The sequence below is a fragment of the Theropithecus gelada genome, chromosome 16 (assembly GCF_003255815.1).
Source record: "Theropithecus gelada isolate Dixy chromosome 16, Tgel_1.0, whole genome shotgun sequence".
NCBI classification, from domain to species: domain Eukaryota; kingdom Metazoa; phylum Chordata; class Mammalia; order Primates; family Cercopithecidae; genus Theropithecus; species Theropithecus gelada.
Window position 1 is genome coordinate 54,737,509 of NC_037684.1, and position 22,677 is coordinate 54,760,185.

Here is a 22,677-nt window from a genome sequence, read left to right on the forward strand (position 1 = left end):
CAGCCCCAGCCTGGGCCCTGGCCCGGCTCACAGGCCCCTGTGCCCCTGCCCACCAGGTGTGCCCCTTGAAGGCCGCCATTGACCGGCTGGACACACAAGAGGTGGGGATGCGTGTGCAGCTGGCAGAGCTGCAGCGGCGCTACAAGGAGAAGCAGCGGGAGCTGGCCCGCCTGCAGCGCAGGCACGACCATGAGTACGCCCGGCGTGGTGGGAGGGCCTGGGAGGGTCGCTGCACCCCCACCCCTGGGAGGTGTGCACGGTGCTGGGGCCTATGTGGGAACAGGCCAGGACTGGGCTCTGCACCCTGCCTGTGGGCAGACACTGGGGTCTGTCGGGGAGGCCTTCCCAGAGGCAGTGGGGCCCAAGGAGGGAGGCATTCGGCCAGGCGAGACCAAGCGGCAGGACTGGGGGTCTGGAAGAGCCACTCGGCAGAGCCTGGTGTGCAGGAGGCCGGCCGCAGGGTGGCGGGTGAGGGGACAGTGGCAGAAAGGGGAGTAGGGAGGACTAGGGGCGCTGGGGGGCCAGGGCAGAAGTTGGAAATTTCTCTGGGGGAGGGGACACCGCGCAGTTGCAACAAGGGCAGGGGCACCGCCTGACCAGTGTGTGTGGATGGTGGGAGGTGGGGGCGGCGGGGGCCCTGGCTGGCCTTGCCTTCTGCTTGAGGGGTCAGGCTCCCCAGGCCAAGTCTGGGCCCCACCTTTCCCCGCACCCAGTAGCCATCTAAGGCCAATGCCCTCGGCTGGAACCTTGTTGGGGCGCTGGATTCTGCATGAACCTCTGACCATCCCCCTTGTGGCCCCCAGGAGAGACGAGAGCTCGCGGAGCCCTGCGCGGCGGGGGCCTGGCCGGCCGAGGAAGCGCAAACACTCAAGCTCACTGCCTGCCCCACGTCCCACGGGGCCGCTCCCCAGGAGCGATGGCAAGAAAGTCAAGTGAGTCCTGGGCACTGGCATCGCAGGACACCTGTGGCTGGCCCTGGGCCCTCGAGGCTGGGGCAGCAGGGTCCAGCTCCTCTGAGGCTTCCGGGGCTGCTGGTGCCTCTTCACAGCCACTCTGAAGGCCTGGCCCTGCCCCTCCTTAGACCATCGAGAGTGACCAGTGGACAGAGCCCTGCTCCAGACAGGCTTTGCCCAGCTGGCAGCTCCCAGCAGCACACTGGCCCGGGTCCCCCTCTGGAAGCCACAGCTCCCAGGCCCGGCCACACCGGCTCTGCACACCTGGCTGTGGCATCGTCCCCGCCCGCACCCCACCCGGCCCCCTGGAGTGTGAGGCGGCGTTGCGTGCAGGCCTCTTTATCTGCACTGTATAAAGTCGTTGGTCACGCTGCGGCGCTGCTCACGGCTGCCAGCGCGATGTTATTATCCATTACCCGCCCGGCACAGCCGTTGGTGCACTCCCGGGCCTGGTATAATTGTCCTTCTCGGCTACAAATTGCCTCTCCCGGCAGGCCCATTTGCATAAATCCTCCGAGCTCCTCCAAACACGATTGGCGCGTGCGTGTGCGCACTGCATCAATCCTGATGATTTGGTAATAATAGTTAAATCGGCACTAAATGGTTCCTTCAATTAAGACAGAGGCAAAAAATTAATCTCAGGGCTTTATGTCACAAAACATTAGCAAATGCAGGGAAGGTTATAGGGAGGGGCTGCGTGGCTGTGGGCAGTGGAGGGGTCACCATATGGCAGCCCCCCAGAGCTGCCCCTGCCCTGCCCAGGTGTCTCCTGGGGGGTCTCCTGGGGTCTCCCTTTGAGAACCGGCCAGTACTGTGGGAGCTGCTGGGCAGGACAGGGCCCCTGGAAGCCAGGGTCTGGCTAGAAGGCAGCAGCCTCAGGACCTCAGGGAAACTGAGTCCAGGACCCCTCTTCCTGAGGGTCAGGGCCCCACCTCACCCTTCCACCTCCTGCCCTCACTCATCCAGGCAGTGGTGGTGGAGGCAGTTGGCCCCGGGACGGGACTTCTACTGTGCAGGAAGTTGGGGAGTGGGGGCCCAGGGGCGTCTTCTGGCCCACGGCTTCCTGCCTGGCCCCTCAGCCCTCAGAAGCCTCCTCGGTGGGCAGGAAGGTGGAAAGGGATGTTCGGCCAGGGCCGGGCAGGACCAGGCAGGGCTCTTTGTCTCCATCTGTGATTCATTTTCATGAGCAGCTGGGGCTCCCTTTGCACCTGTGAGTCAGGGGGTTGAAAGGTGAGAGGCCAAGCCCCCAGCCCCTGTCTAGCCAGGAACAGGCAGAAAGACTCCGCGAGCCTTGGCTTCCCCATGTGAAATGGGGCAGTGGGAGGTTCTGGGGAGAGTGGGTCACCCACACAAGATGGGGAGTCCGGGATGTGGGGGAATCAGGTGGGACCTGTTTGGGGGCATCTGGAGGTAGCTGCTAGGCCCATGTTGGCTGGAGTCGATTTCTGCCCCAGCTCCCAGCCTAGGGGACAGCACAGCTCTGGGGCATGGGGAACACTGAGGCTCGGCCCCAGCAGTGTCCAGGGCTCTATCTGGGAGGGGCTGAGGATGCATAGTTCCGTCCTCAAGACGTGCATGGAGGACAGGACAGGCTCCTGGGAGGGCCTGAGCCAGGCAGTGGGGTCCCTGGGGACTCGGGGGAAAGCCCAGGCTTCTCTGGACCCTGCCCCGCCCGCCTGCCCCTACCGCCGCCCCAGGTGGGACTCCAGTTGGCGTGTCCTCTTCCAGCTATGGCAGAAATGTGGATGCAGTTCTCACAAACCTGCCTGGTGCCCACCCCACTCCTAAGGGTGGTAGCATCAGGCCCTGAACACCCGCCAAGGGCTGGGCCCAGCCTGCATAAGCCCTGCCTCAGACTCACAGACGGCGCATGTGCGGCTGTCCCTTGTTCCAGGTGCCAAGGCTGAGGCTGCAGCCCCACTAGAGCCCCAGTAGCAGCAGAGCCCTGGCTCCTGAGTACTGGGCGGCCCCTCAGAGCCCTCAGCGGCCCCAGCCCCTGACACCTGGCCTCTGGGTCACTATAGCTAGGACCAGACAGCACTGCCAGGGCGTTCCTTCCTAGCAGGCTGGAAGGATGGGATTCGGGTAACAGAAGCGTGCCTACTTCCAGTATAGCTTAGTTGGGGGTGGGGTGGATTTGAGGATGCAGGGACTGCTGAGGGCTGGTGGTTGGCAGGCAGAGGGGCTGGCTGGAGGCAGGTGCTGAGGGGAGGTCAGAGCTGGCTCAGCCCCCGGGGCCCCTCACCCTCAGCTCCGTCTGCCTGAGACGTAGGGCCTTTGGAGGAGTGTGACCCACTACAGAGACAGTAGGGGGACAAGGCTGGGGCGGCCAGGACTGCATGTGCCCTGCACCCACCACCCCATTCCCCCAGGGCGGTGCGGACAAGCCTGGGTCTGCTGTGCGCGGAGCTGCGAGGGGGCAGCGGGGGCGAGCCTGCAAAGAAACGGAGCAAGCTGGAGAGGAGCGTCTACGCGGGCCTGCAGACCGCCTCTGTGGTGAGTGCTGAAGCACCTGCCTGGCCCCAGGGCCCTTCAGGTCCCTTCCTGGGCAGGTAGCAGATAGCAGACTCTCCCCAGCCCCGTGCTGACACCCGTTGCTCAGAACCAAGTGAACTAAGGCTGGGAGCTCTGAGTGCCAATGGCAGGAGGAGGAGCCCAACCCTGTGGTGTGACGTGGGAAGGTCTGACCGGGTGGCCCTGCTGCCACTTGCCCGTGTGTCTCCACCCTCCTCGTCTCACCCTAGCAGGAAAGCAAATGCCGAGGCCACACTCTCCTCACAGAGACTCCCCAGAGCGAGGCCCTGCCTTTCCTCAGGTGGCCCGGAGCACACTTGGTGTGGCGGGGGCTCCCCCGGCTGCCGGCACCCCTTCCTTCTTGGCACAGCAGATGCCTCCTGCCCTCCCCTCTCCGTGGCCTCGGGGCCGGGTGAGAGGTGGGCCCCAGCGTGCTTCGCCTGTCTGCCCAGGGGGCCGATCCTTCTGTCCAGATGCTGTTTCATCTCTGCCTTGAGAAAAGCTAATGGCCTGGCCCCACAACCCACAGCCACTGGGCCCTCAGCCTCCTCCATGCCCCCTAAGTGGGGTGGGCAGTTGGTAGGCAGTGGAGTGGGTGGGAGAGGCCCAAGCGTAGGCTCCAGGGGCAGGCCCTGTGTCTCTGAGCCAGACATCCCTTCAGTTCCTGTGGATCGAGGGCAGGGACCTGGGAGGTACCAGTTCTGAGCCGGGCATCAACAGAGAGGCACCTGACCACCCAGGGGCTGCGGTTTGCAGAGGGCGCCCTGAGAGTGCAGCTGCCCCTCCCTGTTCACAGGAGAAGGCACAGTGTAAGAAGAGCGGCTGCCCGGGCGGGCTGGCACCCTCTGTGGCCCACAGGGTGGCCCAGCTGAAGCCCACAGTCAAGAGCAAAGGGCTGCCCACAGGCCTCAGCTCTTTCCAGCAGAAGGAGGCCACCCCTGGGGGGCGCATCCGGGAGAAGCTGTCCCGAGCCAAGAGTGCCAAGGTGTCTGGGGCCACGCGGCACCCACAGCCCAAGGGCCACAGCAGCCGGGAGACACCCAGGTGCCCAGCCCAGCCCTCCGTGGCTGCGTCCCAGGAGGCAGGCAAGTTGCTGGCGTGAGTGGCCACTGCCAGGAGCCCCGGTCATGGTCACTGGGGGGCTGGAGGAGGGGGCAGCAGGTTCACGGCCACCACCAGGGCTGGGTCAGGGCTCGTGGGGTGTGACAGGTCCAAGGAGACCTTCTCACTAGACAGGCTGGGGAAGAAGGCGAGTGTCTCACAGAAGGAGACCCCCATCCGCAAGGCAAGCTCAGTGGCTCTCGGTGTGCCTCACCCCCATGTCGGGGCCGAAGGGGAAGGAAGGATGCCCCCTGGAAGCATCCAGGTTAAAAATAGCCCTCCCAGCGGCCCCAGCCCTTGCGATTGTAGCGTCCGGCTGGGCTGACCCTGAGGCGTTATCTGACCCCCCAGCAAACACGTGTGTCCAGAAACAGGAGCCTAGAAAAATAGAAGCTTCCTTTCTCCCGCCAGCCCCTTCCCCCAAGGTCTCAGAAGCCTGAGAAAGAACAAAGGGAGGGCTGCTTGGGGCTGGGGGAGGGGCAGAGGGCCATCTGGGCAGGTGGGGGACAGCAGAAAGAGGGGAAGGGACTTCCTGGGGAGGGGGCACCAGCCCTGCCAGGCAGGTGCCCCATTGCCCAGGGTATAAAGAAAAAATCCCGCGTCCCCACACCCATACAAATCCCTTCAGGCTGGAGGCCAGGACCTCAGGCACCTGCCCCCAAAGCAGCCCCACAGAGCAGCCCAGAGGGCGACAGTGACTGGTTCCACTCACAGCCCTGCCATAACCGCATGCCCAGAGGGTCATGTCCCCCACCTCTCAATGGCACAGCTTAACATCAAGTCATCGGGACCCCTCTGCCTCTCTCCCAGGCAGTGGCTATGACAGTGAGGACTGTGAGGGTCTCCTGGGGACAGAGGCACCACCCAGGGAGGCAGGGCTGCTGCTGCGTGCCGGGGCCAGTGTGGCCGTGCTGGGGCCCTCGCCCTCCTCTGTGGTCAAGATGGAGGCCAACCAGAAGGCCAAGAAAAAGAAGGAGAGGCAGGGGTTGCTAGGTAACCAGGAGGGAGGGCAGGAAATGCTAGATAACCAGGAGGGAGGGCAGGGGTTGCTGGGTAACCAGGAGGGAGGGCAGGGGTTGCTGGGTAACCAGGAGGGAGGGCAGGGGTTGCTGGGTAACCAGGAGGGAGGGCAGGGGTTGCTGGGTAACCAGAAGGGAGAACAGGTACAGTCAGCCCAACCAGCCAGGTCTCCAGGATGGGGATCCCTGCGACGGTCTTCCCTCCCTCCCCCAGGGGCCTGTCGCCTGTCCAGCCCTGAAAGTGAAGTCAAGATCAAGAGGCGGTCAGTGAAGGCCAAGGTGGGCACCACCCTGGAGCGGGCCTCAGGGCAGAGGCCCCCAGGTGCGCTGGGCAAGAAGAAAGCCAAGGGCAAGGCCAAGGGCAGCCTGCGGGCAGAGCCAGGGGCCACCCCTAGCAGGGACACCCTCTTCAGCCCCTCTCGGGCCTTCACCTGCCGTGAGGAGGGCAGCCAGCTGGCCAGCGAGCGCCTCAAGAGGGCCACGCGCAAGGGCACGGTGCTGCAGCCAGTGCTGCGGGTGAGGCTGGGCTCTGGGGTGCTGGGCCAAGAGGGTGGGTGCTTGTGAGGAAAAGCCTTCCCTGCCCTCCCCCACATGCCGGCCCCTGAGCCCTGGGTCAGCCCCAGGCTGTCCCACCACCCTCGGCTCAGCCCCTTCTCTGCCTGCCCATGCACAGCGGAAGAACGGGGCCCTGTCCATCACACTGGCTGCACGCAATGCCAAGGCCATCCTGGGGAAGGGCCGGAAGCTGAGCAAGGTGAAGCGCAAGGCCAGCAAGCAGGTAGCAGCGCCCCCAACCCTGGGAGCCCACTGTGCACTCACCTGCACCCCACCCAAGCCTGACTCCTCTGGCCCCCACAACCCTGGGAGCCCACTGTGCACTCACCTGCACCCCGCCCACACCCACCCAAGCCTGACCCCTCTGTGGGAGCCCACTGTGCACTCACCTGCACCCCGCCCACACCCACTCAAGCCTGACCCCTCTGTGGGAGCCCACTGTGCACTCACCTGCACCCCGCCCGCGCCCCACCCAAGCCTGACCCCTCTGGCCCCCAGGGCAAGGGCCGGGCTGTGAGCCGCCTGCTGGAAAGCTTCGCTGTGGAGGACGACTTTGAGTTTGACGACAACAGCAGCTTCTCAGAAGAGGAGGAGGACGAGGAGGAAGAGGAGGAGGACAGCGGCCCCCTGAGCGCAGAGCAGAGTGCCGCCCTGGGTGAGCGGGGCCAGAAAAGGTGCCAGCTGCCTGGGGAGGGAAAGTGGGTAGGCCATGCTGGCTGCTGACACCCTGTGCCCACAGCGCGCTCGTGTGCCATCCACAAGGAGGACCTGCGGGACGGGCTGCCCGTGCTCATCCCCAAGGAAGACAGCCTGCTGTACGCAGGCAGCGTCAGGACCCTGCAGCCACCCGACATGTGAGGCCTGGGCACGGTGGGACAGGGCAGGGGCCTGGAGGGCAACCAAGACCCATGACGCCTCACACTCTCCAATGCCCCCAGCTATAGCATCGTCATCGAGGGTGAGCGGGGCAACCGGCAGAGGATCTACTCGCTGGAGCAGCTGCTGCAGGAAGCGGTGAGGACCGGGCTCGCCTGCCCTGGGGAGGTGCCTGGCTGACTCGCCCCAGGACAAAGGAAGGCCTTAGCCTGGGCCACAGCCACTCCCGGGCCCAGGGACCAGGCTCTCGGGCAACCCTGGGCCGGACCCCACCTGCTCACAGCCACTGCCCGCGTTCCTGCAGGTTCTTGACGTGCGGCCACAATCCAGCCGGTACCTCCCGCCTGGCACGCGGGTCTGCGCCTACTGGAGCCAGAAGTCTCGATGTCTGTACCCGGGCAACGTGGTCCGGGGTAAGCTATACCCAAGGCGGGAGCTGGGGCAGGCCCTTCTGAGACCCATAGGCTCGTGTCTGGCCCCAACAGCCTGACTTCCGAGGCTGGCGAGGGCAGAACTAGCTCTCTGCTTAGACAGAGTACGACAATAAAATGAGCTCCCCAGGCGCCGTGAAAAAGCACAGGGTGTGTGGGGAGGGAGTGGGGGGGCTCCGGCCTCCAGCCAAGCAGAGAGGGCCCAGCAGGAAGGGACCCAGAGCACTGCTGCTGGGGGTCACAGAGTACATCAGGGGGGCACCAACTCCCCTGGGCAAAACCGGCTGACTACAGGCAGGGCATGTAGGTCCCTAGGGTGAAAGGCGCAAAGATCCCACAGGCAAGTGGCCAGGCAGGTGGGAGGTGCCGCCAGGAGGGACTCGGCTGGGAGGTGGGCATGTGGGCATCAGCACGTGTGGGGAGGTCAGGTTCCGGTCGGGGTGGGGTGACGGTGGCATCGCACGGGAGGCACTGCAGGAGTTGGAGAGGAGGCCCCGGCTCCTGGGCTGCAGGGCGGCTCCACCCTCCGTGTGGTCAAGGAGAAGAACCCTGGAGCCCTCCCCTCACCCTCCCGACCGGCCTCGGCAGCCCCGCCTCCTTGTTTCGGGCACCTGCTGGAGGTTCCAGCCACAAGCTCAGGTGTGCCGTCCACAGGGGCCTCCGGTGACGAAGATGAGGACCTGGACTCGGTGGTGGTGGAATTTGACGATGGGGACACCGGCCACATCGCTGTCTCCAATGTCAGGCTGCTGCCGCCTGACTTCAAGATCCAGTGTGAGCCCGGGACCTGCATGGGGCAGGGCCCTGCCTGGGCTCCACTGTGTCCAGACAGGCTCCCAAGGAAGGGTTGGGGTGGCAGTACCCCACAGCCATGGCACTGAAGCCCTTGGCCCATGCTGTCCACAGGCACAGAGCCCTCTCCAGCCCTGCTAGTGTCTAGCAGCTGCCGGAGGACCAAGAAGGCGTCCAGCGAGGCCCCCCCGCCCACTGAAGCCACCACCCCCAGCCTGTCCCCCAAAGCACAGGATGGCCCCGAAGCTTTGAAGACACCCGGGAAGAAATCCATTAGCAAAGACAAAGCTGGTATTTTGCTGGACTTCCCAGAACCCAGATGGGGGAAGGCATCCTCTGGGGGCTGGGGGAACGAGGAGACCCATGGGGCAGGCAGGGTCCAGGGAGGGGCAGGCAGGGTCCAGGGAGCGGCAGGTGGAGGCAGTTTTGTGGGCCCAGCTGGGGCTGACTCCGCTGGGCTTTTGCCCTCAGGTAAAGCCGAACTCCTAACCTCAGGTGCCAAATCCCCCACGGGGGCCTCCGACCACTTCCTGGGCCGCCGTGGCAGCCCCTTGCTGAGCTGGTCCGCAGTGGCGCAGACCAAGCGGAAGGCAGTGGCAGCGGCCAGCAAGGGGCCGGGGGTGCTGCAGAACCTCTTCCAGCTCAACGGCAGCAGCAAGAAGCTGCGGGCCCGCGAGGCCCTGTTCCCCGTGCACAGCATGGCTGCACCTGTGTTCGGCAACGGCTTCCGCGCTGACTCCTTCAGCAGCCTGGCCAGCTCCTACGCGCCCTTCGTCGGGGGGACCGGGCCGGGCCTCCCCGGGGGAGCCCACAAGCTGCTTCGGGCCAAGAAGGCCGAGAGGGTGGAGGCCGAGAAGGGTGGGCGGCGGCGGGCCGGCGGCGAGTTCCTGGTCAAGCTGGACCACGAGGGTGTGACCTCCCCCAAGAACAAAACCTGCAGGGCGCTGCTCATGGGGGACAAGGACTTCGGCCCCAAGCTCGGGCGGCCCCTGCCCAGCCCCAGCTATGCGCACCCGGCCCTTGTGGGCAAGGACAAGAAGGGGCGGGCACCCATCCCCCCGCTGTCCATGGGGCTGGCACTGCGCAAGTACGCGGGCCAGGCAGAATTCCCACTGCCCTACGACAGCGACTGCCACAGCTCCTTCTCGGACGAGGACGAGGATGGGCCGGGGCTGGCGGCCGGTGTGCCCTCCCGCTTCCTCGCCCGCCTGTCCGTGTCCTCCTCCTCCTCCGGCTCGTCCACCTCCTCCTCCTCAGGCTCTATGTCCACCTCCAGCCTCTGCTCCTCTGACAACGAGGACTCGTCCTACAGCTCAGACGACGAGGACCCAGCCCTGCTGCTGCAGACCTGCCTCACCCACCCCGTGCCCACCCTCCTGGCCCAGCCTGAGGCCCTGCGCTCCAAGGGCGGCGGCCCTCACGCGCATGCCCAGCGCTGCTTCCTGTCCAGGGCCACGGTGGCTGGCAGCGGTGCGGGCTCAGGCCCCAGCAGCAGCAAATCCAAGCTCAAGCGCAAAGAGGCCCTGAGCTTCTCCAAAGCCAAAGAGCTCTCCCGGAGGCAGCGGCTGCCCTCCGTGGAAAACCGGCCAAAGATCTCAGCCTTCCTGCCCGCCCGGCAGCTCTGGAAGTGGTCGGGGAACCCCACACAGGTAGGCCTCCAGAGGGTGGCAGGTGGAGTTCCATGTTCCCAAGGAAACCAGGGTGGGCTCACGCGCCCCTGCTGCCCTTCCTCTCCTTTTTGCATCTTCCTACTTGATTTCAAGTTAAAAAATGTGGAAAACTCAAGGGAAGAACAAAAACCCATCCATGACCCAGTGAGGCAGACAGCTACTTCTGCTGGCCCCTCGCTGGAGCCCACGGCCTGCGTGACGGTGGAAACGACTTCACGTCGGCGCCGGGCCCGAGCTGCACTCCACATGTTATGGCCTCACTTTTCCACGTCAATAGTGGCATGGCCAGCTGGAGAGCTGTGGATCCCCGCGCTCAGATGCCAGCATCTGTCCTCGCCAGGGCACTGCTCGGGGATGCACAGGGCCGCTCGTGGGTCTTTTGCCCTCGTAAATAACACTGTGGTGAACGTCTCGTCCACACATCCCTGCCCCAGGTCCAGTGTCCAGATGTCATGACTCCGTGTGCAGGCTCAGTGGAGGCGCGGCCCCTGCTCCGGATCCATGGCTGCCATGGCCCTTCAGCCGCGGTGCTGCCGCTTCCCGTCCTTGCAGGCGCCCCGCACACTCACACTCTCAAACTCAGACTCACACACCCACACCACGCCCTCCAGGCCTCCTGGCCGCCTCCTGGCCGCCGCCTGTCCCCCCCGCCCCCGGCCTCTCAGAGCCACCCTGCCCATGTCCCCCACAGCGGCGTGGCATGAAGGGGAAGGCCCGGAAGCTGTTCTACAAGGCCATCGTGCGGGGTGAGGAGACTCTGCGTGTCGGGGACTGCGCCGTCTTCCTGTCAGCTGGCCGGCCCAACCTCCCCTACATCGGCCGCATCGAGAGCATGTGGGAGTCCTGGGGCAGCAACATGGTGGTCAAGGTCAAGTGGTTCTACCACCCCGAGGAGACCAAGCTGGGCAAGAGGCAGTGTGACGGCAAGGTGAGGCCCAGGCAGGTGCGGGGCCCAGCCCCCCTCGGGGCCCCGGGGAGGGGGCACGACAGCAGCCAGCGCTGTGCTCCAACACAGGGCACCTGGCCCCACCACACATCTCCCGCTTAGCAGGTGCCACGGCCCCGCGGGGAGCCGCACAGCCTGTAGCCATGCCCTAGAGCAGGGTCCCCGGGTCCCTCCCCACTGTCGGGGGCTGTGGCCCACGGCAGTGCTCAGCATCCGGCAGGCCCAGTTCACTCCTGGGATGTGTAGCAGCCCCCACCCCGTGGGTCCTCCCTGCCTGCGATGCCAGCCCAGGACAGAAATTGCCCTCAGCACGCCCTGTGCTCCTCCCTGAGAAGAAGCCGTTTTCCAGACCATGGGACGTGTCCATCTTCCAGGGAAATTAGTATTTCTCTGACTCCGACAGTCCCCAGAGGGTCTCCGGCAGGCTCCTCGGGCTCTGGACTGGTTGCCCTGTTCCGGTGACACAGTTGGAGGCCCGTCCGGTGACCCTTACAGAGCATGGGGGGGCAGGGGTCTTTCCTGGCCGGCCGCTGACGCCCCGCGCGCCTCGCCCGCAGAACGCACTGTACCAGTCCTGCCATGAGGATGAGAACGACGTGCAGACCATCTCCCACAAGTGCCAGGTTGTGGCGCGCGAGCAGTACGAGCAGATGGCCCGGAGCCGCAAGTGCCAGGACCGGCAGGACCTCTACTACCTGGCGGGCACCTATGACCCCACCACCGGGCGCCTGGTGACAGCCGATGGCGTGCCCATCCTATGCTGAGCCGCCCACCGCAGATGCCTCCCACCTGTGCCAGGGACCCTGTGTGCGGAGCCTGGCATCAGCCAAGCCGCCGGGCAGGAGGCAGCCCCAGCCTCCCAGGGGCGAGTCTGAGCAAATATGCAAAAGCCCACAGGGCAAGACCAGGCTTTCTTAGGTTTTCCCTGGAAAGAGCGTTCCAGGTGTCGGAACCCAGTCCCGTCCCATCCGCTGCGGAGGGTCGGGCTGTGGCCCTGATGGGTCCCTGGCCCGCCCCGCCCACAGCACCCTCCGTTTCCCGCACCGGCAGTTCACGGGAGATTCGAATCCAAGCCATATTCCCTAGTACCTCCGACTGTCTCCCACCAGGGAAAGCAGAAATCAGGTGTGTTGTCTATTTATTTCTCTATGTAAATACTGTATTTCTGCGGGGAAGTTTTATGGAAAAATGTGGAAAAGGGTTTTTCCCCATCCGCGTGACAAGGTGTGTGTGAGCGCGCGTGTGTGTGTGCTTGTGTGTGGCGATTTTTGTCCTGGGGTTTCCTTTGGAAATGCACTGTTCTCAGCCCAGCTGGGTTCCAATGGGGGCACCTGGGACGACAGAGGCAGCTCGGGGCAGGGGGCAGAGGCCATGGGAGGGTCAGGTGGGACCCTTGGTGGCACCCTCCAATCTCTTGGGGGGACAACCGTGTAAGATGAAAGTCAGTCGAGTTTATTTGCTTTCAGTGCGTCTCCTAGAAAAGAAGTGTTAGAGCAGGGGGCGGTGATGAGGGCCCTGTAGGGAAAGAAGAATTCAAGAGGCAAAGCCCAGACCAGGGAGTGTGACAGCAGCCGTGTGCATCTCACCTCTGTTCAAAACAAGACAAAGACGAACAAATATTTTAAAGTATTGATAAGAAAAAGTGATGTTTGGATTGTATTTCCTGAATCATACTCCAACTTATATCTGATTTCTGTTTCCGGGGCCAGTTGGTCTGAGGCCGAGGAGTCTGGCCTCCACCCAGAGCAGGGAGGGACTGGCCCCTCGCCCCCCTCACCCTTGCTGCCCTGGCACACTCAGGAAGCAAGGCCCAGCTCTGAGCCCTCCTCACCCCTGGGGTCTTAACTTTCCTGAAAGTAGCAGGTGCCACGTGAAGGGGCAGCTTGGCCAGGATCCTGAACTGGGCAGGGCTCTGGGCCTACGAGGGCAGGTTCACAGTCCAGCCAGATTGTCTCCTCACCCCCAGCAGAGTGCATGCAAAAGACACCCCTTTTCCCACCCACCTTATCGGTGCCCCCAAACCCCTGGCCTGCTGGGTAGATGGTGGTGAGGCCAGGCCAGCAGTGCTGTAGCCAAGGGAGAAGAAAATAAAATGCAGACTCTGCCCCACGGCCCACCCCAAGCAGGGGAAGGCCCCTTCCTGGGCCCCCTTTTCCACCAGCCAAATCTGCCTGGCCCTCGGACGCCTCTGCCTGCCCCAACGCCTTTAGAGGTTTCTTGGTCTTTTCAGTGCCACTCGGTGCGGCAGATGGGCGTGCTCGGGGCATAGAATAAGGGTCCCTCTGACCACCCGAACCCACATCCTAGCCCCAGGTGCAAGGAGCACCCCTCAGGGGCTCTAGCCCAGTATCCCAGGAGAATTCACACCCCTCCCTTTCTCCCACAGCCAAGGATACATAGGGCTGCCTGGACCTGAGCCCGACAGCCTTCAGCTTCAGAAATGCATGGGGGACCACGTACTCCCCGTGTCCTCCCACACCAAGGTTCCCCTGGCCCCACGAGAGCTTCAGGAAAGCCCCCCCAAGTTAGCCGCTGCTCTAGGACAAGCTCTGTGTCACCCACACACCACAGGCCTCGGAAGCAGGGGTGCTGGCGGGTGCCCTGCGCTCCAATCCCAGGTCCCCTTGGCCCCCCTATTTTTCTTGGGCCCATTAGGGCCTGTTTCTCACCTGCTGGGCGGACCCCCTGAAGGGCCATTCCCAGAGGCTCCCCAGGAAGCTCAAGGCTGGGGGCTTACGTTGTGGTCAGGGGTCCCTGCCCCCAACCCCCCGCTCCCACCCCCGAGCCTAGCCTTTGTCTCACATGAGTGCAATATTTCATTCCTGGTGGTTGTCTGGGGAGGTGGTTGTACGAGGTCCTGCTCGAGGCTCGGGGATCAGAACAATGTCAAGTGAAGAGAAACACACTGGGGGTACGCCGAGCCACTGGAGTTCCAGGGAAGGCTGAGGAGTCCCGCTTCTGCTGGGTTCCGCTTTGTCCCTTGTTTTTTTTTTCCTTTCTGTGTGCGTGCGATTGGTGTGGCCCCTCCCCTCTCGCTGTGCTTAACGTGACGAAAGCACTATTCCTGTAAATGTGTAAACTAAGGGGATGGTTGGATTTTTTTTTTTCAATGTAAACACTAAAAACAAAATGGACAAAAAAACACACAAAGGTTTTATGAACAGCAGACTATGTAAAGGCATTTTAGTATCAAATTTTTTATTGATAACTTGCTTAAGAATAAATATATGGACTATTGTACAGGTTTTCGGGGCTCCAGGGTCCTGTGTCCCGCGGTACTCCTGGGGGGGCCAGGGCTCCAGGGGCTCAGCAGAAGCCTCTTGTTCCCAGAGCTGGGGCTTCTGGACCAGGCCTCCCCACTGCCCCCTGGGTAGCCCCTCAGGGCACTGAGCCTCAGGCCAGGAAAGGGTCATGTGACTGGAATGGGGTTAGGGTGGTCTTAGGGGTGGGGTCCCTCCAGCCTGAGCCAGAGTCCGGGGCCAGAGTAGGTTCCGCTGGAGAGGACAAGGGCAAGAGCAGTCTCCGAACCACCATGCTGGGCAGGGCCTCTGATGTGAATGGCCACCCTGCGAGGACCGGCCCACGGCCTGGGTGTGGGAACACAGATCAGTGCACCCCAAGCTGGAGGGAGCCCTGTTGATGAGGCTGCAGACCCAGAGGAAGCTGGATGCTTGCAGGGGGTGGAGGACCCTCCTTGTCCCCCCTCTGCCACCGGGATCTCGGGAAGCTGCGTGAAGTCGGTGTGCATCTGTCCCAGTGGGCCCCGAGTGCCTGGTCACAACTGTGCCCACGGCCAGGAAACACGGTCCTTGGAGGATGGAGTCCCTGAGTCAGCAGCGCCTCTGTGGGCCAGTGAGTGTGGAGGGAGGTGCTCAGGGACCGACCATGCCTCAGGCTGCCGCGAGGGCAGGGAGCAGATGAGGACCTTGGCCGGGCCCTGGGTAAGGAGGGCCTGCTGGACCAGGTTTCCGGGTCGGGGGTCCTCTGTGGTAAGAAAGGAAAGATGGGTGGGACCAGACACTCCCTGTGGGCTCAGGAGACCCTGACTTCTGTCATCTCAATGACTTTGTGGGGCAGAAGCCAGCCCGGAACAGGGAGGAAGGCCTGCAGCTGTTGCCCCGGCTCCTGGAGCCCTGAGCCAGGCCTTGCTGCCACCTCCTGCCCACCCCAGGAGCTTGCCTGTTGGAGCAGGTCGCACAGAGAGGCCACAGGCAGCCAACAGGGACTCTGGGGCAAGAGAGCCGGGTGACGCCCAGGCCGGAGAGGTGACACCTGCCTGGGAAGCCCACAGGAAACCTCTGCCAGCAGGTCTTGGGTTCAAATCCTCCATTCATCCAGCACTGCCTGGTGCTAGCAGTGTACCAAGCAGTGAGCCACGGTGGGAGTGAGCCGCCCATGGCCCCACCTTCATGACAGGCAGATGGGAGAGAGAGAACAGTGGGGCCCAGCAGCTATACCCGGGGCTACACAGCCGAGATAACCTCGCCCATGGAACCCTAAGGTCGGCCACCCCCATCTCAGCCAAAAGTGTGGTATCAGGGCTGAGCCAGGCCTGGTGGGGCCGCACTGCAGCTCCCTGCCCCCCCCCCCCCCACTGCATGTGGCAGCAGGGACATCGCACCTGGCAAAGCAGACAACTGACTGTCTCTGGGGCAGTCCAGGTGGACTCCCTGGAAGAAATAATAGCGGGGCTGTCTTGGAAGAGCCCAGGGCAGGGGAGAGGGTAGTGAAGGAACAGCTGGGGTGGCCAGCAGGTAGTCAATAGGGGCGGGGGGAGGTAGGGGACTGATGCTAGAGCTAGAGGGTGGCAGAGTCCAAATCTCAAGCCCCTGAGAACCGCGTGAAGCCTGTGTTCTCTCTTTGACAATGGATGCCCCAAGAGCTCTAAGCAGAGTCTGCAGTCAAATTGAGGCACTCGTTCTGCAGCCTGGGAGTCAGGGTTGGAGGTCCCAGGCCAGACAGGCACCTGGGGGTCAGGGTTGGAGGTCCCAGGCCAGCCAGGCACCTGGGGGTCAGGGTTAGAGGGGCCAGGTCAACTAGACACCTGGGAGTCAGGGTTGAAGGGCCCAGGCCAGCACAGGTACCTGCGGGGAAGGTCTAGCACCAAGAAGAAACACTTTAAGGATGGCACAGGGCCAGGGGTCCAGGTGGGACTGAGGGCCGGAAATGGCTGCAGAGGGGGCCTGGCTGAAGGCGGTGCCACCAATGGGCCCAGGAATGGTCTGGGTGAGCCCAGGAGGCAGGTGACCCGGACACAGCGAGTGGGGTTGACCACAGGCTTAGGTGAGCCCCCGACCTCAAGGGACTGACCTCCCCGGGAGCCCTGCAGGGCGCACTGCTGAGTCTTAACGGCAGGACTCGTGCCTGGGCCTGGCCTCAAAACACCACCGTGCTACCCTCCCCTCCACCGTCTCTCTGCCACTCATCCTCCCACCTTATCTCAGACACAGCCATCCTTGCCTTCCAGAACCGCCTGCCCCCAGAACCGGGCTTGGACAAAGGGCGGGGCGTTGTGGGAAGGACGGTCTGGGGGCTGGGCACGCACAGCTGCAGAGCCCCAAGGGTTAAACATGTAAGACTACACTTTGACCAAGACAAACGGGCCATTATGTGAAATGCTGGAGCAAGATGAATGCTGGCGCTGGGTGAGTAAGATCAATAAAAGTGATGTTTTATCAGGTAGAAATGACAACCTGGCTGATCGCAATTCGTTTTTAATACCACAAACCAATTGGGGACCAGGGGGCTTTAAGTGTTCGTCCCCGGCCTGCCGAGGTTGCTGGGGGTTGGTAGGGAGTTGGGGAGAGGCACCCGCACCGCTCAGCCATCACAGGGTCACCGGGCACTGGAGCTGGCCAGATGCCCATGCCGGGTGGGCCCCTCAGTGGTCTCTTGAGTCTGTACCAGGCAGGGTGAGGAGGGAACTGCCTCTGGCCCCTGGGTGCAGGCTAAGAAAACAAGCAGCAGGCCGGGCGCAGTGGCTCAAGCCTGTAATCCCAGCACTTTGGGAGGCCGAGACGGGCGGATCACGAGGTCAGGAGATCGAGACCATCCTGGCTAACACGGTGAAACCCCGTCTCTACTAAAAATACAAAAAACTAGCCGGGCGAGGTGACGGGCGCCTGTAGTCCCAGCTACTCGGGAGGCTGAGGCAGGAGAATGGCGGGAACCCGGGAGGCGGAGCTTGCAGTGAGCTGAGATGCGGCCACTGCACTCCAGCCTGGGTGACAGAGCCAGACTCTGTCTCAAAAAAAAAAAAAAAAAAAGAAAACAAGCAGCAGCATCCCAGGGGAATAACTGAACGGCTCCCTGCCTCCCACCAAGCCCCTACCAGGAACCTGCGCCTCTCGGCCTCCATTCTCCCCCAACAGCCACCCCTCTCCCGCTCCCCAGGAGTCCCAGTGAGAAGCCAGAACCTCCCTCCTGTAAGAGCCAGAGGACCCGGCCTTGAGCTTCCCGTGCCCTCCCTGTCAGTGCAGCCTCTGTACCTGCCTCAGGCTACCTGGAGCCATGATGGTGATGAGGACGCGTCTAGGGGAGCGAGCTTCCCAGGGACAGGCGGGTGGATTGTTCAAGGCCCAGCCACCACTCACTGCCCACTTGGGACCACAGCACAGCTGCCAGGGGGACCAGGCCTGCCCCTGTCTCAGGTGGGGAGCTGGGCCGGGCCATGGGTCAGTGGGGTAGAGGTGTGGCCCTGGGGCCAGGCCTTTAGGTGCAGCCTGACGTTCCAGTAGCTCGGACCTCAGTGTCCTTGTCTGTGAAATACAGACGTTGGTCTCTTTCCCCACCCATGAGACCAGGATGAGGCTCACACGCAGCCCAGGGGATTTCTGGACAGATGCACAGGCAGAGCCCAGTCGGCATGGTGGTCTCAGCCCCTTTCCCTTGGCCCCCAGCCTCAACCCCCAGGCCTTGTGTCCTCACCTACACCCAAGGGAGGCTTGAGAGGCCCAGTTCAGGCAGAAAGAGGAGCAGGGCTGTCCTCCAAGCCTCCCCTCTGTCAGCGCCTCATCACAGAGATCAGGTGTGTGGTCAAGGCTCTCAGGCCACTTATATCACTTCCGAAGGCCAGACACACTTCACTTCCATTCAGCCCCCTGGACTCCTGAGGGCCTGAGCAAAGGCTTTCCTGAAGCAAGAAGCAGCAGCAGACCAAGAGCAGACACTAAGGCTGGGCGCAGTGGCTCACACCTGTAATCCCAGCACTTTGCGAGACTGAGGCCGGCAGATCACCTGAGGTCGGGAGTTCAAGACCAGCCCGACCAATATGGAGAAAACCCGTCTCTACTAAAAATACAAAATTAGCCACGCGTGGTGGCACACGCCTGTAATCCCAGCTACTTGGGAGGCTGAGGCAGGAGAATTGCCTGAACCCAGGAGGCAGAGTTTGCAGTGAGCTGAGATCTCGCCACTGCACTCCAGCCTGAGCAATAAGAGCGAAACTCTCTCAAAAAAAAAAAAGAAAAAGAAAAAGAAAAAAGCAGACACAGACAGCCGCCACTCGGAGCCTGGAGCAGGGTTTGCCATGAGCGTGCCACATGGTCTTGGGCCTGATGTCGCCGCAGAACTGAGAAAAGCATCTGTTTTCTTACATTCCACATCCCCCTGGAGTCTTTTGCCCCTTTTCTTTGCTGAGATTGAGTTTTCAGGCAGGCTCTATCCTGTGCTTTAGAATCAGCAGGGCCCACTCTGATGGGTGTTTCCTGTCTGTTTTTTGCAGGCTCCTGAGGCTGGCTGTACCCATTTACAGAAAGAAAAGGCAGGGGATTGACACAGCACCCTAGGCTTCCTGGGCCAACACCTACTGTTCAGGGAAAATCTCCAGTCCTGTCTCCCTGGACAGAGAGGACAGCAGGGTCCCTCATGATACCCAGGGCTGGTGGGGAAACTCAACACCTCCAGCCTATCCCAAATATCCTAGAATCTGTCATCCTGCCAGAAGAGGCCTGTGATGTCCCTGTCCCATCAAAGCAGGGGACAGTGCATGCTGGTTCTCAACCCCTGATGATGTGATCTGTTCTTGGCAAGGACACATCTTGTTTCCTTCTCAGACATCCATTCCTCTGTCCATCTGCCCATCCATCTGTCCGTCATTTCAGCAAGTATTCATACAAACTGAAGACCTACTGTGTGCCAGGCCCTGTGCCATGCACCAGGATGCAGTGTTGAGAAGATTACACAAAGCCCCCACCCTCAAGAAACTCAGAGCCCAGTAGGGAAGAAGGCCAGCACACAGAAGCCGTGGCACCTGGCACACCAGGAACTCCAAGAAGCCACATCGAAGGGTACAGGACGGGCCTTTCCGCAGTACAGAGCAGCTGCAAGCCAAGGAATCCGGCTTCAGGCCCCCAGGGAGAGGAGCCGTCTTGTTGCCCTTCCAGGAAGCTCAGCTCCTAGCAGAATGCACTTCTGGGGGCATCCACAGTTGCTTCCTTTAACTAGTTTAATCCGAAGACAAAAGTTGAGCTAAGGCAGCTTGCAGAGAAAGGCAGGACTACGGGCTTGCTAGGTAGGACTCGTCTTCCACTGGCATCACCTCAGAAAACTGACTCAGAGAACAGTCTCCAGGCCTGGGCCCTCAGCCCCGGGGCAGACTGGCTAGGCGGCCAGTGGGAACTCTGGTCTCACTGAGACTGGGGCTGGGGGCTGAGACTTCACTGAGAAAAAGTGTTCCAGATGGCAGTGGGGTGGGCTAAGCCAGAGGTCTCCCAGAGCCCGTCTCCCCTAAGGTTCCTAGCAGTCAGGAGCCTCAGGCTCTCAAACCCTTCCTGCGGTGATGGAATGGTCTAGAAACCTCCTCACAATTTGGTTTGCTGAGAGGGGAAAGTTAAAACCACCCTTTTTATTTGGGAGCCTTTGAACAAGTTTATGATCTTGCCTCTTGTCAGGAAATCTGTTTTCACTTATAAGAAACAGGCTGGCTCAGGGGCCGGCGGTGAGCAGACCAGTGAGGGAAGACTCCACACTGAGAGGCTAATTATATTTTTCACCACTGGCCCGGTTATTCTCCACTCTGGTCCTGGGCAAAGCACCCCTGGCCTGGTACTCCCGGAAGCCCCCACTATGGCCCATCTTTCTGGGGGGTGGGCTTGGAAAGCCAATCTACAGCGAGGGTACAGAAGGCCAGAGGTGATGTCGGGGGGCCCGGACAAGAAGGGGAGGAGCACCCACTGACAAGGCAGGTCTGCACAGCCAGAGCCCAGACAGCCTCTGCTCAGGGCTGCAAGCTCTGTGGGGCAGCCGGGGATTCTGAAGGATCAGCAGGCAAACAGTGCTGCCCCCAGACATGTGGGGCTCTGAAAAGCCAAAGCCCTCCGAGGGTGTCCAAGGCCACTGTCCCAGGGCCCTGGAAGCTGCTGGAAGAGCCTCCTCTGAGGAGGGGCACAGACACACCATGCACGCACGTGGCTGCGAGGACAGCCATGCCACTCTCTGGTCACATGACCCAAGCCAGGCCAATCACAACACCTCTGCTTCCTCTGCCACTGTGATTGGCTTTGGGCCAGGCATGTGACCTAAGCTGAGCCAATCAGGGTTCACCCCTGGGACCCAGTGAGGGCACAGTTCTTCCCCGCTGGGCTCTGACCGCGGCGGAACCTGGGAGTCCGGATGGGGTTGCAGAACCCACAGTGTCATTCACATTACTGGTGAAGAACAAGTACTTTGTAACATAAGCATGTTCCATGCAATATGAGGGATATACTTATACTAAAAATTATTCATTATCTGAAATTTAAATTAACCTGACGTCCTATTTTTTTTTTTTTTTTTTTTTTTTTTAGAGACAGAGGGTTTCACTCTGTCACCCAGGCTGGGGTGCAGTGGTGGGATCTTGGCTCACTGCAGCCTCCACCTCCTGTGCTCAAGCCATCCTCCCACCTCAGCCTCCCAAGTAGCTGGGATTACAGGTACACGCCACCAAGCCCGGCTAATTTTTTTATTTTATTTTTTATAGAGTTGGGTGGGGGAGGGTCTCGCTATATTGCCCAGGCTGGCCTAGAACCCCTGGTTCAGCCTCCCAGAGTGCTGGTATTACAGGCGTGAGTCCCGCACCCAGCTTCTGTATTTTATTCATTAAATCTGGCAGCCTGTCTTCACAACTGCGGTTGACCTTGAAACCCAGCTGTCCAACATAAAGTGGGTCTCCTCAGCCCACCTGGCTGCACGCAGCTGCACCCAGCCATCCATCACTGGCAGAAAAAACCCATGCAGGCCCTGAAGGCTCAGGAAGCTGTTGGAGCCCACTCCTGCTACACTGACCCTCCCTCACCTCAAACTCATGGCCTCTGCAAAGCGCCATCACCTGCTGACCGAGAAGGCAGCAGCCTTGGTTTACAGACAATGCTCTGTAGGATGCCAGCCCCAGCCCCAAGTGGACGGCTGCACCCTCACAGCCCCACCTTGCAGGACACCCCTTCCAGGGTGCACATTGAGTGGACGTCTCAATGTTCAAGGCCGAGGCCTACACAGGGTCCTGGGCAGTGCCTGGCCATCTGGCCAGATGTGAGGGACTTGGAAAAAACACATGGCAAACGAGTCGGGGACAGGAGTCGGGGGAGTTCGAGGAACAGGAGGATCCGCAGGCATTTGGGCTGTGCCTGGAGGCGGAGCACGTGCAGGCTCATGTGAGCCCACCAGAAGCCCCACTGCAGAAGAGTTCTTCAGAGTCAGGTGGGCACATGACCCACCCAGGGGTGCCCATCACCTCCCTCCCCCCAGCCAATCTGCAGCTCGCCCCACGGATTTGCAGTGTGCAGGGAGGAAGGTCAAGCACAGGCACTCCGTCTTGAAACTGCTGTCCCCGTAGCTGGTCTGGATTCACACTGAGGAAGGCTCAATCGTAGAAGCCACAGTGGACCTGAAATCCCAGCACAGTGCCATGCTTCACGGGCACCTGGCCGCGCTGTGGGGCACATTGATGACTTTGGTCCCTTCCGTTATGGCATGGCACCAACTTGTCCTGATCAGGAATGGGCACTGCTCTGGGTGAGGTCATGCCATGGGCCTAGAGAACCTCTAGACCTGCTCAGGGAACCCCACCCCGCCCCTGCAACCAAGGAACTCATTTCCAGGCACAAGCACAGCCAGGAACTAAGTCACGGCCATTCCCCATCTCACCCTCTGTCCCTGGCGTCTGCAGCCCGGGAGCCACGCAGCCTGGTTGGTCTGAGGCAGGGCACCCCACGAGCCAGCAGAAGCTCCAGTCCTGGCTTCAGGAGGCAGGAGTTGAAGGAGGAGTTTCAGCCCCTCACTGTCACACTAGTGCCCCTAAGCTCTGCCTCCGGTCCTGACTCAGAGCTGCACTGGTCTGCAGTGTGGCACCCAAGGGGGGACATCGTTACAGCCCAGGGATCTGGAGCCATTTCAGGTTCCGTGGGCCACAAGGTGAGTAGGAAAAAGAGGGTGTGTGGTTGCCATTCTGGCCTGCAGTTGAGCAAGGGGACGTGGTTGGAGCTGGGGACCTCAGAACATACCCGTACGACACACCAATGCACTGGTGGGAGACCTCTGCAACCCGAAGAGGGCAAGAGCCACAGGGGCTCAGACACCCCAGGAATAAAAGTTAGGTCTCCCCACCAGGGAAAGAAGCCACCTGTGCAAGGCTCTGGCTGGAGACGAGGGCAACGGTGGTAAGGCCAGGAGTGAAGGCACTGCAGATACCCATGGTAGCTCGGGGCCCCTCAGGAAAAGGAGGGCACCTTGACTTTCTCGCCTGGCGCTGTGTGCTTTCTATTTTATTTTCTCCTCTTCTTCCCCTTCTGTTGGGTGTCAGGTAGGTTGGCAGTGGGTAGTTCCAGCATCCACTCCACAGCTGCA

General features: G+C 61.8%; 1 protein-coding gene and 1 pseudogene across 2 annotated transcripts in view; both read left to right on the plus strand.

Moving 5' to 3' along the window:
• BAHCC1 (BAH domain and coiled-coil containing 1) overlaps positions 1 to 12,499 on the plus strand; it is a 63,463-nt gene extending 50,964 nt beyond the window's left edge. Inside the window, 16 exon segments of the mRNA XM_025363617.1 lie at positions 57 to 193; positions 804 to 932; positions 3,326 to 3,449; positions 4,264 to 4,556; positions 5,383 to 5,561; positions 5,802 to 6,103; positions 6,261 to 6,365; positions 6,641 to 6,797; positions 6,882 to 6,996; positions 7,081 to 7,156; positions 7,323 to 7,431; positions 8,104 to 8,223; positions 8,356 to 8,532; positions 8,713 to 9,890; positions 10,603 to 10,839; positions 11,415 to 12,499. Of these exon segments, the coding sequence (XP_025219402.1) occupies positions 57 to 193; positions 804 to 932; positions 3,326 to 3,449; positions 4,264 to 4,556; positions 5,383 to 5,561; positions 5,802 to 6,103; positions 6,261 to 6,365; positions 6,641 to 6,797; positions 6,882 to 6,996; positions 7,081 to 7,156; positions 7,323 to 7,431; positions 8,104 to 8,223; positions 8,356 to 8,532; positions 8,713 to 9,890; positions 10,603 to 10,839; positions 11,415 to 11,621 (3,645 nt within the window). The 3' untranslated portion in view covers positions 11,622 to 12,499.
• Positions 12,293 to 13,807, plus strand: LOC112610159 (annotated as a pseudogene). The gene is made up of 2 exons (XR_003116283.1): positions 12,293 to 12,298; positions 12,379 to 13,807. The product of XR_003116283.1 is annotated as an uncharacterized LOC112610159 (transcript).
• Positions 13,808 to 22,677: the final 8,870 nt, after the last annotated feature.